Genomic DNA, 16,065 nt, shown 5'->3' with positions numbered 1-16,065 from the left:
CTTAACTAAACATTTTTTAAGTAAATATTTCAAAAGCAGATTCTAAATCTACAGAAAAAAACTATCCTATATTTCCATTTCCTTTCATTACAAAAAAAAACCTTTACAAATATCTTTGGAGGTTTAATGATACACATGTTTTTGCCACTTCTTTAAAAAATGTAAACTACATGGTTTTATCCATGTAAAAGGACAACAAGAATGAAAAACAGTCCTATTTCCCCAAACTCCTACAATGAAACAGCCTGACATCATTTGATGAAGATGAGGCAAACCCCGATATGTACTATGAAACTCTAAGTTAGGTTTATCACTTCAAAGTGAATATCTTTAAAGAACAACCTTCTAAACTTTCCTTCACAAAGAAATCCTAGTTCAAAGAAAAAATTATATTTAAATCTCTTCTACTTGGTAAAAGTTGTCGTTTATTTTGTGTATGTGAACGAAAACACGTGCTTTCCCAGTCTGAGCTAAGGGTATGAGAAAATTAAATGAGCTCATGAGAAGATTTCTGCATGTTCACCAGTTCTGGTCAGACACAATCTATCTTCTAATGCAGGTGGGGTTTGTCGAAACCAAAGACAGAAGGAGAAGATATGTTGTTGAAAATGCTCTTGCCATTTGCTACTAATTTCTGTAGTTGTGTAATTAAACACAGGTTGGCTGTGAAGGGTGTGTTTATTGTGACAAATCTACACAAATCTTAGTAAACAACTTGGCCCTCAAATCACATCTAAAATAACTGAAGATCTGAGACGTTCGGGTACCACTTGGGTGAGTTTTCAAGTAAAGCGCTGATTGTTAAAAGTTACTTTGAATTGTCTACCTCAAATGTACTGTAGTTGTTTCTGAAACTGGACTGCCTTGGTCTTGATTATAAAGTTGAAATCATAAAATGAAAATGCAGATCCAGGATCTAATGAAAAAGATTAGCCGTTCAACATATCTCCACTGAAACTTGTCCAAGGTGAACTGCTGCCGCTTTCAGGTTTCACAAGCACATTTCTTTGTTTACAACATCAAGGATTAACATTTCCACATCTTTCTCCAAGTTAAAAAAAAGATTCCACCACGTTTTATTCCAATTTGAGTCGGGCCACATTCAATTTCGAAACGCTAATTTGAGGCATGTTTTATTACATCCACGACTCAAAATGGATCAGAGTTCTGAAAAACTTTATTTCCTTTATGTGCTGTACTAGTGCCAGGAGCTGCAGAAACTTGAAAGTGAGCATGGTACTTTCCAAGCAGATCCGGTGGGTGGATGCTCCGACACACCGCAAAGGCCTAACTTTGGGAAGAAAATGCCTTTATGCCAGCTGGGATGTCAGAATGTGGGTAGAGAAGGGCTGAAAACAGTAAAGATCACTTTTGTCCCCAAGATGAGCTTCCCCACTTTCTGTTACACACATTCCTTTCCATGGTCCTTGGGGAATTTAGTGAAATGTGTGTTTTTAGCAACACAATGATACTGTTACACCCAATCAGTGCCTAGCCCTTAAGCCATCTCAGGGGGCGTGTCATGTGGCACTGCTTTCAATGTCTGGAGCAAACAATGACTGACTGAGAGACAGTGCGCCCTAGTTTAGAGCTGAGAGAACTTGTGATGCACAGGAATAGTTTCAAGTTGAAAACACAACTTGACTATAACAAGAGAGTTGAGCAAACAGTGCAATTCTTCATGGAAAAATAAGATATTTCACCTTAAAAAGAACCTGACAACCTACGTTATTGGAATTTAAGATAACCGAAAATAAGTTTTACGCAGTTAGAAACAAAACAGCTAAGGAAAACTTAAAACTGCCAATACAGTTTAACTCTAATTTATAAGGGATTAAAACCTGCTGGACTTCATCCAAATATATATTTTCAATTGTTTTTTTAAAGAACAGTGCATCGCGGCAGTGGTTATTAAAATTAGAAAAGAGGTTACTTTCTCTAGTTAATATAAAAACACTGTTTAAAAAAAACCACTCCAATCCTTCGCACGACAGGCGAGATGTCTTCAAAGAAGTCTTGCCTGGATTCCTTCTTTTTTTAGCTTATAAAAAGTAATAAATAAATTATTAACATACTCCAGTAAGTCCCTTCTATTTACACATTTAGGTTGTCACAACCTATTATCCTAAAGCCTACCCTTGTGCACTACAAACACTGGAGGCCTTTTGCTCATAATTAACAAAACAAAAATATATACACAAACAAAAAAAAAGAACTTCCCCCCTAAACACTCTTGGTCTCAAGTCCAATGTTAAAAGGTGTGTTGCTTAGATGTGTTAGTCTTTTCCAAACAGCAGACATACAAAACAATCTTGAAATGCTGAATCCGACATTTAACTTAAGTTCCCAATGTTTTATTGGGAACCATCTGCTAAGCTCCTTCCACACTTTTCTTGCTTTGAATGGATTCCTTACTGAAACTTTTGGGGGATTCTCAGAAGATTAATTGTCATTTTTTGCAGCTCTCTCCCTTGTGCCCAGATCTTTGGCTTTTACAGTGCCTCTGTTGGCACGGTCTTGATCCTTCACCTCCAGCGTGCTGGACTGCAACCTATCTGCAGCCGATGCCAAAGGAGAACATGTCCGCTGCCCCGCCGGGCTCTGTTCCATCTGTGATGTTTCACCCAACACTGTCGGATCTCTCCTTGTGGCAACACCCTTGGTTTCTGCCCCTTTGCGCCAGTCCAGTGATAGGCTTTTGTAATCCAGGACCCTCACTCCAACTGCCTGCCCAGCATATGACCTCCCCAAAAGTTGGATGGGGTAGGAACCCTGGCACTCCCACTCCGCCACAGTCTTCTTTTCATCACTCTCAGAACCTTGAACTGCAATCTGGGGCACAACTGGACCTTTGTGTTCTTGGAGGGGCTTTCCAGCTGTCAGCGCAGTCCGAGCACTGGTTTTAGTATCCACACTGGAAGCCTTATGTGGGAAGCCTTTCCAGTGTGCAAGCTTGGCTTCTGCCTTTAACTCTGATTTGGCGCTTTCCGAAGGGACCCCCGCCTCTGGTTCATCAAAGCTGACCTCCTGAACGGCTTCCTGCTTTTTGAATGAATCCCGTCGTTCGGACAAGTTCAGCCTCCTCATTACGACCACCTCCTGGTCCCGGTCATGCCGGTCCCCCGACCAGTCTCGGACAATTCTACAGTTTCCTTGGCAGGGGCCTCCAGCACCAGGCAGTCCCTGTACATGCACCTCATTATCCTCAGACGCATCACTGAACCCATCGCACAGAGGCACCTCCAACGACAGTCTGTGGCTGGCCAGTGTCTTTTTTTCTGCTAAATACGTGGCTATCTTTTCTGCGGACTGGACCCGCTTGAGGAGTGGAGATCGTGGGGCTTCTGTACTCCGTGGCCGCGACGCTTGACGGATTATGGTAGGTGGGGAGAGTGTCTTACCTTGGAAGGCTGGAAGGTTCTTGGTGAAGTTGGGCAGAGGCGATGGGGATCTCTGTGGGGAAGGGGGCTGTGGCATCGGAGGGGTACAGGCCAGCGGAGAAGGCGGTATACTGCTGGTGGACTTTCTGCGACCCACTTTGTAGCGCTGACCGCTTAGCTTTGGTGCCAGCCCATGCAGGGAGTTGGGCCGGATGTGTCCTGCGGGGGAGCTGGGTGTACTGGAAGACGGGGATGTGCTCTGTGGAGACACATTATCTGTAACAAAGCATAAACAAACTGAGTAATTAGAGTCCACTCTAAAATGACCTGAGTCCCAAACTCATAACACGCTATTAATGACTCCAAGTTTATTTTCTGATATTATACACACACACATCTATAGACATTATAGATCTATAGATATTTTATATATATATATATATATATATATATATATATATATATATATATATATATATATATATATATGGAAAATGTCACTTACCCAGTGTACATCTGTTTGTGGCATGAGACGCTGCAGATTCACATGCTTTGCACATCCTGCCATCTGGTGTTGGGCTCGGAGTGTTACAAGTTGTTTTTCTTCGAAGAAGTCTTTTCGAGTCACGAGATCGAGGGACTCCTCCCCTTTCGGCTCCATTGCGCATGGGCGTCGACTCCATCTTAGATTGTTTTCCCCGCAGAGGGTGAGGTAGGAGTTGTGTATTATAGTAATAGTGCCCATGCAATGGAGTAAATATGTATGTACATAATGTGGTTTAAAGTGATATATTTACAAATTTACAAATGTTCAAGATCAACTTTGAAACGGCTACAGGCTCCCGGGGAGGCGGGAGGGCGCAAGTGAATCTGCAGCAACTCATGCCACGAACAGATGTACACTGGGTAAGTGACATTTTCCGTTCGATGGCATGTGAAACTGCAGATACACATGCTGTGCATAGACTAGTAAGCAGTTATCTCCCCAAAAGCGGTGGTTCAGCCTGTAGGAGTTGAAGTTGTTTGAAATAAAGTTTGTAGTACTGCTTGTCCTACTGTGGCTTGTTGTGTAGTTAACACATCCACGCAGTAATGTTTGGTGAATGTATGAGGCGTAGACCACGTGGCTGCCTTACATATTTCAGTCATTGGAATGTTTCCTAGAAAGGCCATAGTAGCACCTTTCTTCCTAGTGGAGTGTGCCTTTGGTGTAATAGGCAGTTCTCTTTTTGCTTTGAGATAACAGGTTTGAATACATTTAACTATCCATCTGGTAATGCCTTGTTTGGATATTGGATTCCCCGTATGAGGTTTTTGAAAAGCAACGAACAGTTGTTTTGTTTTTCGTATTTGTTTTGTTCTATCAATGTAGTACATTAAAGCTCTTTTGATGTCTAATGTATGTAGTGCTCTTTCAACTACAGAATCTGGTCCTGGAAAGAACACTGGTAGTTCTACTGTTTGATTTAAGTGAAACGGTGATATGACTTTTGGCAAGAACTTTGGGTTAGTTCGTAAAACTACTTTATGCTGGTGTATCTGAATAAAGGGTTCTTGTATGGTAAATGCCTGTATTTCACTTACTCTTCTTAGAGATGTGATGGCAATGAGAAACGCTACTTTCCATGTTAAATATTGTATCTCACATGAGTGCATGGGTTCAAAAGGTGGACCCATGAGTCGTGTTAAGACAATGTTAAGGTTCCACGAAGGAACTGGTGGCGTTCTTGGTGGAATAATTCTCTTTAGGCCCTCCATAAATGCTTTTATGACTGGGATCCTAAACAATGAAGTTGAGTGCATAATTGTCAGATAAGCTGAAATTGCGGTAAGATGTATTTTAATGGATGAAAAAGCTAGCTTTGACTTTTGTAAATGCAGTAAGTAGCTTACGATGTCTTTAGCAGATGCGTGTAATGGTTGAATTTGATTATTATGGCAATAATAAACAAATCTTTTCCACTTATTTGCATAGCAATGTCTTGTGGTTGGTTTCCTTGCTTGTTTTATGACCTCGATACATTCCTGTGTAAGGTCTAGATGTCCGAATTCTAAGACTTCAGGAGCCAAATTGTTAGATTCAGTGATGCTGGATTTGGATGCCTGGTCTGTTGTTTGTGTTGAGTTAACAGATCTGGTCTGTTTGTAAGCCTGATATGAGGCACTACTGAGAGGTCTAGTAGTGTTGTGTACCAAGGTTGTCTTGCCCAGGTTGGTGCTATTAGTAGGAGTTTGAGTTTGTTTTGACTCAATTTGTTTACTAGATACGGAAGGAGTGGGATAGGGGGAAAAGCGTATGCAAATATCCCTGACCAGCTCATCCATAACGCATTGCCCTGAGATTGATCTTGTGGGTACCTGGATGCGAAGTTTTGGCATTTTTCGTTTTCTTTTGTTGCAAATAGGTCTATTTGTGGTGTTCCCCATATTTGGAAGTAAGTGTTTAGTATTTGGGGGTGAATCTCCCATTCGTGGATCTGATGGTGATCCCGAGAGAGACTGTCTGCTAACGGATTCTGAATCCCTGGAATAAACTGTGCTATTAGGCGAATGTGGTTGTGAATCGCCCAATGCCATATTCTTTGTGCCACGAGACACAACTGTGTCGAGTGTGTTCCTCCCTGTTTGTTCAGATAATACATTGTTGTTATGTTGTCTGTTTTGACAAGAATGTGTTTGTGGCTTATTATGGGTTGAAATGCTTTCAGCGCTAGAAATACTGCCAGTAGTTCTAAGTGATTTATGTGAAACTGTCTTTGCTGAGTGTCCCATTGTCCCTGGATGCTGTGTTGATTGAGGTGTGCTCCCCACCCTATCATGGAGGCATCTGTGGTTATTACGTATTGAGGCACTGGGTCTTGGAAAGGCCGCCCTTGGTTTAAATTTATATTGTTCCACCATTGAAGCGAGGTGTATGTTTGGCGGTTTATCAACACTAGATCTAGAAGTTGACCCTGTGCCTGTGACCATTGTGATGCTAGGCACTGTTGTAAGGGCCGCATGTGCAACCTTGCGTTTGGGACAATGGCTATGCATGAGGACATCATGCCTAGTAGTTTCATCACCATCTTGACTTGTATCTTCTGTTTTGGATACATGGCCTGTATTACATTGTGAAATGCCTGTACCCTTTGTGGACTTGGAGTGGCAATCCCTTTTGTTGTGTTGATTGTTGCTCCTAAGTATTGCTGTGTTTGACACGGCTGAAGGTGTGACTTTGTGTAGTTGAGTGAGAAACCTAGTTTGTGGAGGGTTTCTATGACATACTTTGTGTGTTGTGAACACCGTTCTTGCGTGTTGGTTTTGATTAACCAATCGTCTAGGTACGGGAACACATGTATTTGCTGCCTCCTGATATGTGCAGCGACTACTGCCAGGCATTTTGTAAAAACTCTTGGCGCAGTTGTTATCCCGAATGGCAACACTTTGAATTGGTAATGTACCCCTTGGAATACAAACCTTAAGTATTTTCTGTGTTCAGGATGTATCGGTATATGGAAATATGCATCCTTTAGGTCTAGTGTTATCATGTAATCTTGTTGTTTGAGCAGTGGGATTACGTCCTGTAATGTCACCATGTGAAAGTGATCTGATTTGATGTAGGTATTTAATGTTCTGAGATCTAATATAGGTCTTAGAGTTTTGTCCTTTTTGGGTATGAGAAAGTACAGCGAGTAGACTCCTGTTCCTTTTTGATGAATTGGTACCAGTTCTATTGCATCTTTTTGTAACAACGCTTGGATTTCTAGTTCTAGAAGATCCATGTGTTGTTTTGACATATTGTGTGTTTTCGGTGGGACATTTGGAGGGAATTTGAGAAATTCTATGCAATAACCATGCTGGATAATTGCTAGGACCCAAGTGTCTGTTGTTATTTCCTCCCAATGTTTGTAGAACTTAGTTAGTCTCCCCCCCACAGGTGTTATGTGTTGGGAATTTGTGACGTGGAAGTCACTGCTTGTTTTGAGGAGTTTTGGGACTTTGGAACTTCCCTCTACTCTTTTGGAATTGGCCCCCTCTATATTGTCCCCGAAAACTTCCCCGCTGATATTGGCTCTGATAAGTGGGCCTTGTTTGTGAGGTTGAGGGTTCTGTGCTTTGTCCTCGGAACCCCCCTCGAAACTGTGTTTTACGAAATGTGCCTCTGCTCTGTGGGGAGTAGAGTGCGACCATGGCTTTGGCCGTATCAGTGTCCTTTTTAAGTTTTTCGATAGCAGTGTCCACCTCCGGCCCAAACAACTGCTGTCCGTTAAATGGCATACTCAGCACAGCTTGTTGTATTTCCGGCTTGAATCCTGATGTACGCAGCCATGCGTGTCTCCTTATGGTCACTGCTGTATTTACTGTCCTAGCAGCTGTATCCGCTGCATCCATTGCAGAGCGTATTTGATTGTTCGAAATGCTCTGTCCTTCCTCCACCACCTGTTGTGCCCTTTTTTGGAACTCTTTGGGTAAGAGTTCAATGAAATGTTGCATTTCGTCCCAATGAGCCCTATCATATCTCGCCAGCAATGCCTGTGAGTTGGCAATGCGCCATTGGTTGGCCGCTTGTGCTGCAACCCTTTTCCCTGCAGCGTCGAACTTGAGACTCTCCTTGTCTGGAGGTGGTGCGTCTCCCGAGGTGTGTGAGTTCGCTCTCTTGCGAGCTGCCCCTACTACCACAGTCTGGTGTTAATTGCTGCGTGATATATACCGGGTCTGTTGGCGGTGGCTTATATTTTTTCTCCACCCTTGGAGTTATGGCCCTGCCCTTCACAGGCTCCTGAAACACCTGTTTGGAGTGTTTTAGCATTCCCGGTAGCATAGGGAGACTTTGGTATTGGCTATGAGTGGAGGATAGTGTGTTAAATAAAAAGTCATCCTCAATAGGCTCTGCATGCAGGGTGACATTATGAAACGCCGCTGCTCTTGACACCACCTGTGTGTAGGCTGTACTGGCCTCAGGTGGCGACGGTCTCACTGGATAACAGTCTGGGCTGTTATCTGATACTGGCGCATCATAAAGATCCCATGCGTCGGGATCATCCTGACTCATTCCAGTATGAGTTGGGGACTGCATCAGTGGTGGAGTGGCTACCGGTGATGTCTGTGTTGAGCGTGGTGGAGATGGTGGCGGGGTTACTTGTCTTGCCACCTTTGCCTGTGGCTGCTTGTCTTTTTCTTGAAAGGCAAGTCTTCTTTTCATCCTAATTGGGGGAAGAGTACTTATCTTTCCCGTGTCTTTTTGGATGTGGAGCCTTCTCTGAGTGCATTCTGGCTCCATTGACTCCAGTTCTTGTCCGAACTTATGTCCTTGCATTTGTGAGGACAGTCCCTGTTCCTCTGTGTAGGAACCTGTTTTTGGTTCCGAGGCCGGATGTTTCGGAATGGAACCGTTTTCGGCTGTCTTTTTCGGCTCCGACGACACTTAAATTTTTGGCGTTCCGGTCTCTCGGTGCCGAATCATTTCGGTGCCGCCATCTCGGTGCCGAACTTGCTCTGACCCGCTGTCTCGGGGTCGAGTCTGCTCTGTGCCAGTATCTCGACCGGAGTCGGATGTCTTCGACACATGCGTGCCCTTTTTCGGTGCCGATGATCCGTCACCTATTTTTCGGGTTAAGCCATGGCCTGCTGGCGGTGGCGTCCCCTGGGCTTTAGTGGTCTTTCCGTGAGTTTTGTGTGTTGACGTCTTACTCACGGTTTTCGGCGTCTGTTCGGGATCGACCTCGTCCGAGTCCGAATCCTCGATGGAGAAGGTTTCTTCTTCCTCCTCCAAGTGTTTTTGTCCTGTCGGCGCCAACGCCATTTGTAGTCTTCTCGCTCTTCGGTCTCTTAATGTCTTCCTCGACCGAAACGCTCGACAGGCTTCACAAGTATCTTCTTTGTGTTCTGGAGACAAACACAAGTTACAGACCAGATGCTGATCTGTATAAGGATACTTGTTGTGACATTTGGGGCAGAAGCAGAATGGGGTCCGTTCCATTAGCCTTGAAGAGACACGTGGTCGGGCCGACCAGGCCCCGACGGGGGATCGAAACACCCGAAGGGCCACTGGAACTCTTCAAAATTCGGTGTCGATCTGTTGTAACAAACCCGATACCGAACGCAAACAATACCGACGATTTTTCCAAGATTCTAACTATCTTTCCGAACCGAAACGCGGAGCGAAAAGGAACACGTCCGAACCCGATGGGGGAAAAAAAAAAAACTAAGATGGAGTCGACGCCCATGCGCAATGGAGCCGAAAGGGGAGGAGTCCCTCCATCTCGTGACTCGAAAAGACTTCTTCGAAGAAAAACAACTTGTAACACTCCGAGCCCAACACTAGATGGCGGGATGTGCAAAGCAAGTGTATCTGCAGCTACACATGCCATCAAACATATATATATATGGAAAATGTTATTTACCCAGCAGACATCTGTTCGTGGCATGTAGTGCTGCAGATTCACATGCTTTGCATAAGTCCGCCATCTAGTGTCGGGCTCAGAGTGTTACAAGTTGTTTTTTCTTTGAAGAAGCTTTTTTGAGTTTTGATATCGAGTGATTCCTCCTCTCGGTAACCATGCGCATGGGCATCGAGTCCTTTGTTAAATTGTTTTCCTGCAGGTTCTCACTCTTCGATCACGTAGGGTCTTTTTTGATCGAAACGCCCGACAGGCCTCACAAGTATCCTCCCTGTGTTCTGGTGATAATCACAGATTACAGACCAAGTGTCGGTCTGTATAAGGATACTTCGAGTGGCACTTCGGACAGAAGTGGAAGGGGGTCTGGTCCATTAGTTTATTCGATGGATGCGGTCGGTCCGACCAGGCCCCGCTGAAGAGCGGAAGCCCCGAAGGGCCGCCGGAGCGCTTCTACTATCGGTGTTGATACGCTAACACTAAACCGGTACCGAGCCCGAACAATACCGTCGAATTTTCGATATTTAGCTAACTTTCCCGATTCGAAATACGGAGTGAAGAGGAACACGTCCGAACCCGATGGCGGAAAGAAAACAATCTAAGATGGAGTCGACGCCCATGCGCAATGGAGCCGAAAGGGAGGAGTCCCTTGGTCTCGTGACTCGAAAATACTTTTTCGAAGAAAAACAACTTGCAACACTCCGAGCCCAACACTAGATGGCAGGATAATGCACAGCATGTGTATCTGCAGCTACACATGCCACTGAACATACATATAAACATAAAGATAGTACTACAAGGGCTACAGGCATCTGGGGAGGAGGGAGGGCGCATGTGAATCTGCAGCACTACTTGCCACAAACAGATGTCTACTGGATAAGTAACATTTTCCGTTCAATGGCACGTGTAGCTGCAGATACACGTGCTTTGCACACACTGAAATGCAGTCCCCTCCCAAAATGTGAGGTGGCTAGGTTGTGGGAGATGGAGTGGTTTGAAATAGTGTTTTAAGCACTGCTTGACCAACATTTGCTTGTTGACGAGATAACCCATCCACACAGTAGTGTTTAGTAAATGTGTGTGGTGTGGACCATGTGGCTGCTTTGCAAATGTCTGCCATTGTTATGTTTCCTAAGAACGCCATTGAAGCTCCTTTCTTTCTAGTAGAATGTGCTTTAGGAGTTGCTAATAGCCGTCTTTTAGCTTTAAGATAGCAAGTTTGAATACACTTTACTATCCATCTGGCTAATCCTTGTTTTGAAATAGGATTACCTTTACGAGGTTGTTGGAAAGCTACAAAAAGTTGTTTAGATTTCCTATAATCTTTTGTTCTATCTACGTAATACGACAGCTCTTTTGACATCAAGAGTGTGAAGAGCTCTCTCAGCAACTGAATCTGGCTGTGGAAAGAAGACTGGTAATTCTACTGACTGATTGATGTGAAATGGTGAAACTACTTTTGGTAGGAATTTTGGGATTGTTCTGAGTACTATTTTATTTTTGTGAATTTGGAAGAAAGGTTCTTCTAAAGTGAATGCCTGAATTTCACTTACTCTCCTTAATGAAGTAATTGCTACTCGAAAAGTAACCTTCCATGAGAGAAACTGAAGAGTGCAAGAATGAATGGGTTCAAATGGTAGAACCATAAGCCTTGTGAGCACAATGTTAAGATTCCAGGCAGAAGCTGGTAGAGCTCTAGGTGGAATAACTCTTTTAAGGCCTTCCATAAAAGCTTTTATGACATGAATCCTAAAGAGAGAAGTATGCTCTCTGTTTTGTAGGTAAGCAGCTATTCCTGTTAAATTAATTTTAATAGATGAGTATGCAAGATTTGTTTTTTTGTAAAGTAAGCAAATAACAGACAATATCCTGTATTAATGCTTTAAGTGGATCAATGTTTTTGGATTGAAAGTAATATACAAAACGTTTCCATTTAGCTGCATAACACTCTCTGGTTGTATGTTTCCATGCTTGTTTTAGAATGTTCATACATTCTAATGGAAGCTGTAAATTTCCAAACTCTATGACCTTAGGAGCCAAATCGCCAGGTTGAGCATACTGGGATTGGGATGCCAGATTTGACCTTTGTTTTGAGTCAATATGTCCTGTCTGTTTGGGAGCTTGTGATGTAGTTGTAATGTTGTACCATTGTTTGTAGAAATTCCCAGTCTTCCTCCAACAGGAGATGCATACTGTGTGGGGATGTGCAGAACGTCACTGTTTAGTTGAGGTGGAGGAACCTCTTGTGGTGGTGGATTTACCTCTACCTCTGAAGTTATTTCCCTTGTAAGAGCCTATGAAAGAACCTCTGGTGTGAAACTGTTGTCCTTGCTTCTGTTGGGATGTGGACGGCTCTCAGGTTGATGGTTCAAAACCACTTCTAAACTGGGACCTACGAAACGTTTCCTGATTAGGGGTAGTGTAAAGGGCACCCATAGCCTTAGCTGTATCAGAGTCTTTCTTTAGTTTCTCTAAGGTGGTATCTACTTCTGGGCCAAATAAGTGTTGCTTATCAAAAGGCATATTGAGCACTGCCTGTTGTATTTTAGGTTTGAACCCCTAAGTTCTTAGCCATGCGTGCCTTCTAATAATCACACTGGTGTTAATACCCCTTGCTACTGTGTCCCCTGCATCAAAAGGCAGATCTAATTTGGTTTGGTTGTTAGAGATAGCCTGGCCCGCCGTAACTATCTGATGTTCCATTTTCTGGTGGAAGGTTCTGTAAGAACTCCTCCATCTCATCCCAATGAGCTCTATCGTATCTTTCTAATAGAGTTTGAGAATTTGCAATTCTCCAGTGATTAGCAGCTTGAGTTGCTACTCTCTTCCCCGTTGCATCAAACTTACGACTCTCCTTGTCTGGGGGAGGAGCATCCACTGTGGATTGGCTGTTTGCCCTTTTCCCCACTGCATTAACAACTACAGTCAGGTGGCAATTGTTGCGTAATAAAAAGTGGATCTGATGGTGCAGGTTTGTATTTTTTGTCTACCCCTGGTGTAATAACCCTAGACTTTACTGGCTCTTTGAAAATGTCACCTGCATGCCTGGGAGCATGGGTAGACATTGATACTCTTTGTGAGTGGATGTTAATGTGCTGAATAAAAAATCATCCCCTATGGGTATGCAACTGCACGTTGTGATAGGCACCTTATTGTAGGCAGTAGTATCTTCAGGTGGAGATGGCCCCCTAGCCGGGTATGAATCAGGATCATTGGGTGGTAAAGGGTCTGAATCATATAAATCCTATGGATCTACGTTGTAATGAGCATCACCTAAATCTTTCCCATGTGTAGAGATAGGGGATTGTGGAGACAATTGTGCAGGTGGTGGAGTATCTGGTGGTGGAGAAGCAGGGAGTAAAGGAGAATGCAGTGGTGAAGGCTGTTGTAGTGCCTTTGGTTTTTCCTTATGCTTAACTATCTTAGCAGGTGGAGGCCCAGCTTCTAGAGTCTCTTGGAAAGTTAACTTTCTCTTTGTTGTAGGAGGAGGAGAAGCAATAATTCTGCTAGTGTCTTTGTGTACCTGGATTTTGTGCTGTTTAGCGTCCATTACTTCTAATATGGGCCTTATTTACGAAGACTCCTCAGTATTTTGAGTATATTTTCCACCTACAAATTTCAGCTCCGAAAGTTTGGAGACAAAATGTTTTAGTCGGGCGGAGAATGTCAGCTCCAATTTCGATGGCAGTTTTTTCAGCTCCAAGGTGGAGGTCTCCGCTTTGCGACTCAATCCCGAAACAGGTGTGGCACGCTGTTAGGTCGATGCCGAATGCACAATGGAAACCGCAGCTTGAGCTTGTTCTTCTCTGAAAATGTTGGGCGTTTGTTCTGACGCCATCTCCAACAGACGTGCTCTTCGATCCCTAAGAGTTTCTTCGAACGGAAGGATCAACACGCTTTACAGCTATCTTCTCTGTGAGCTGGAGAAAGACAGAGGTTGCACACTGAGTGTTGGTCGGTGTATGGGAACTTGGCATGACACCGAGGGCAAAAGCTAAATGGAGTCCGTTCCATCAGCCTGACTTTGGTCAACAACCACGAGTTGAAGTAGGCCCAAGAAGGGCACGGTCGCCCAAAAAGGACATTTAATCAACTCCGACGATTGCAATCGGGTCAAATATAAGTGAGAAAACCGCGATCAAAAACTATACCAACGTTTATAGGAAGAAGAGACGTTCAGATAGGACCGAACCAAGATCTACTGGAGCCAGAGGAAAAACGTTCGAACCTGACGGCGGAAAGAAAACAATATAAGGAAGGACTCTATGCCCATGTGCACTATCACTGAGAGGAGGAGTCACTCGATCTTGTGACTAAAAAAAGCTTCTTCGGAGAAAAACAACTTGTAACGCTCTGAGCCCAACACTAGATGGCGGACTTATGCAAAGCATGTGTATCTGCAGCAAAACATGCCGTCAAACATTATATATATATATATACATGGAAAATGTCACTTACCCAGTGTACATCTGTTCGTGGCATGAGACGCTGCAGATTCATATGCTGTGCATTATCCTGCCATCTAGTGTTGGGCTCGGAGTGTTACAAGTTGTTTTTCTTTGAAGAAGTCTTTTCGAGTCACGAGATCGAGGGACTCCTCCCCTTTCGGCTCCATTGCGCATGGGCGTCGACTCCATCTTAAGATTGTTTTCCCCGCAGAGGGTGAGGTAGGAGTTGTGTATACAGTAATAGTGCCCGTGCAATGGAGTAAGTATGTATTTACATAATGTGTTTAAAAGTGATATAGATTTACAAATGTACAAGTTTATTTTTATCAATTTATAACGGCTACAGGCTCCCGGGGAGGTGGGAGGGCGCATGCGAATCTGCAGCGTCTCATGCCACGAACAGATGTACACTGGGTAAGTGACATTTTCCGTTCAATGGCATGTGTAGCTGCAGATACACATGCTGTGCATAGACTAGTAAGCAGTTATCTCCCCAAAAGCGGTGGTTTAGCCAGTAGGAGTTGAAGTTGTTTGAAATAATGTCCGTAATACTGCTTGTCCTACTGTGGCCGGTTGTGTTGTTAACACATCCACACAGTAATGTTTGGTGAATGTATGAGGCATAGACCATGTGGCTGCCTTATAGATTTCTGTCATGGGTATATTTCCTAGAAAGGCCATTGTGGCGCCTTTCTTTCTAGTGGAGTGTGCCTTTGGTGTAATAGGCAGGTCTCTTTTAGCTGTTTCATAGCAGGTTTGAATACACTTAACTATCCATCTGGCAATGCCTTGTTTGGATATTGGATTTCCAGCATGAGGTTTTTGAAAAGCTACAAACAATTGTTTTGTTTTGCGAAATTGTTTGGTTCTATCAATGTAATACATTAGTGCCCTTTTGATGTCTAATGTATGTAATGCTCTTTCAGCTACAGAGTCTGGTTGTGGAAAAAATACTGGGAGTTCCACAGTTTGATTTAAGTGGAACGGTGATATAACTTTTGGTAAAAAAAATTGATTTGTGCGTAGAACCACTTTATGTTTGTGTATTTGTATAAAGGGTTCCTGTATGGTAATTGCTTGTATTTCACTTACTCTTCTAAGAGATGTGATAGCTATTAGGAAGGCCACTTTCCATGTTAAGTATTGCATCCCACAAGAATGCATGGTTTCAAATGGTGGACCCATGAGTCGTGTTAATAAAATATTGAGATTCCATGAAGGAGCTGGTGGTGTTCTTGGGGGAATGATTCTTTTTAGACCCTCCATAAATGCTTTTATGACTGGGATTCTAAAGAGTGATGTTGAATGTGTCATTTGCAGATAGGCAGAAATTGCTGTGAGATGTATTTTAATCGATGAAAAAGCTAGCTTGGATTTTTGTAAGTGTAATAAGTAGCTTACAATGTTTTTTGTTGACGCATGCAGTGGTTGAATTTGATTATTATGACAGTAATAAACAAATCTTTTCCATTTATTTGCGTAGCAATGTCTTGTAGTAGGTTTCCTAGCTTGTTTAATGACCTCCATACATTCTTGTGTAAGGTCTAGATGTCCAAATTCTAAGACTTCAGGAGCCAGATTGCTAGATTGAGCGATGCTGGATTCGGGTGTCTGATCTGTTGTTTGTGTTGAGTTAACAGATCTGGTCTGTTTGGTAGCTTGATATGAGGTACTACTGACAGGTCTAGTAGTGTTGTGTACCATGGTTGGCGAGCCCAAGTTGGTGATACTAGTATTAGTTTGAGTTTGTTTTGACTCAATTTGTTTACTAGATACGGAAGGAGAGGGGGAAAAGCATAAGCAAATATCCCTGACCAACTCATCCATAACGCATTGCCCTTGGAGTAAAGGTGTGGG

At 43.3% G+C, this 16,065-nt stretch overlaps 1 protein-coding gene across 3 annotated transcripts in view; it reads right to left on the bottom strand.

Moving 5' to 3' along the window:
• Positions 1-402: 402 nt before the first annotated feature.
• The window catches only part of MAST3 (microtubule associated serine/threonine kinase 3), a 194,460-nt gene continuing 178,797 nt past the window's right edge, over positions 403-16,065 (bottom strand). For 2 of the 3 annotated variants that reach the window (XM_069217413.1, XM_069217414.1), the window contains one exon: positions 403-3,656. In XM_069217413.1, coding sequence (XP_069073514.1) covers positions 2,443-3,656 — 1,214 coding nt within the window. In that variant the 3' untranslated portion in view covers positions 403-2,442. The remainder of the gene's footprint in view (positions 3,657-16,065) is intronic. The other variant, XM_069217416.1, reaches the window with a different exon arrangement.

The sequence above is a fragment of the Pleurodeles waltl genome, chromosome 12 (assembly GCF_031143425.1).
Source record: "Pleurodeles waltl isolate 20211129_DDA chromosome 12, aPleWal1.hap1.20221129, whole genome shotgun sequence".
In the NCBI taxonomy this organism is placed as follows: Eukaryota; Metazoa; Chordata; class Amphibia; order Caudata; family Salamandridae; genus Pleurodeles; species Pleurodeles waltl.
This window is presented reverse-complemented; position numbering and strand designations above follow the sequence as displayed.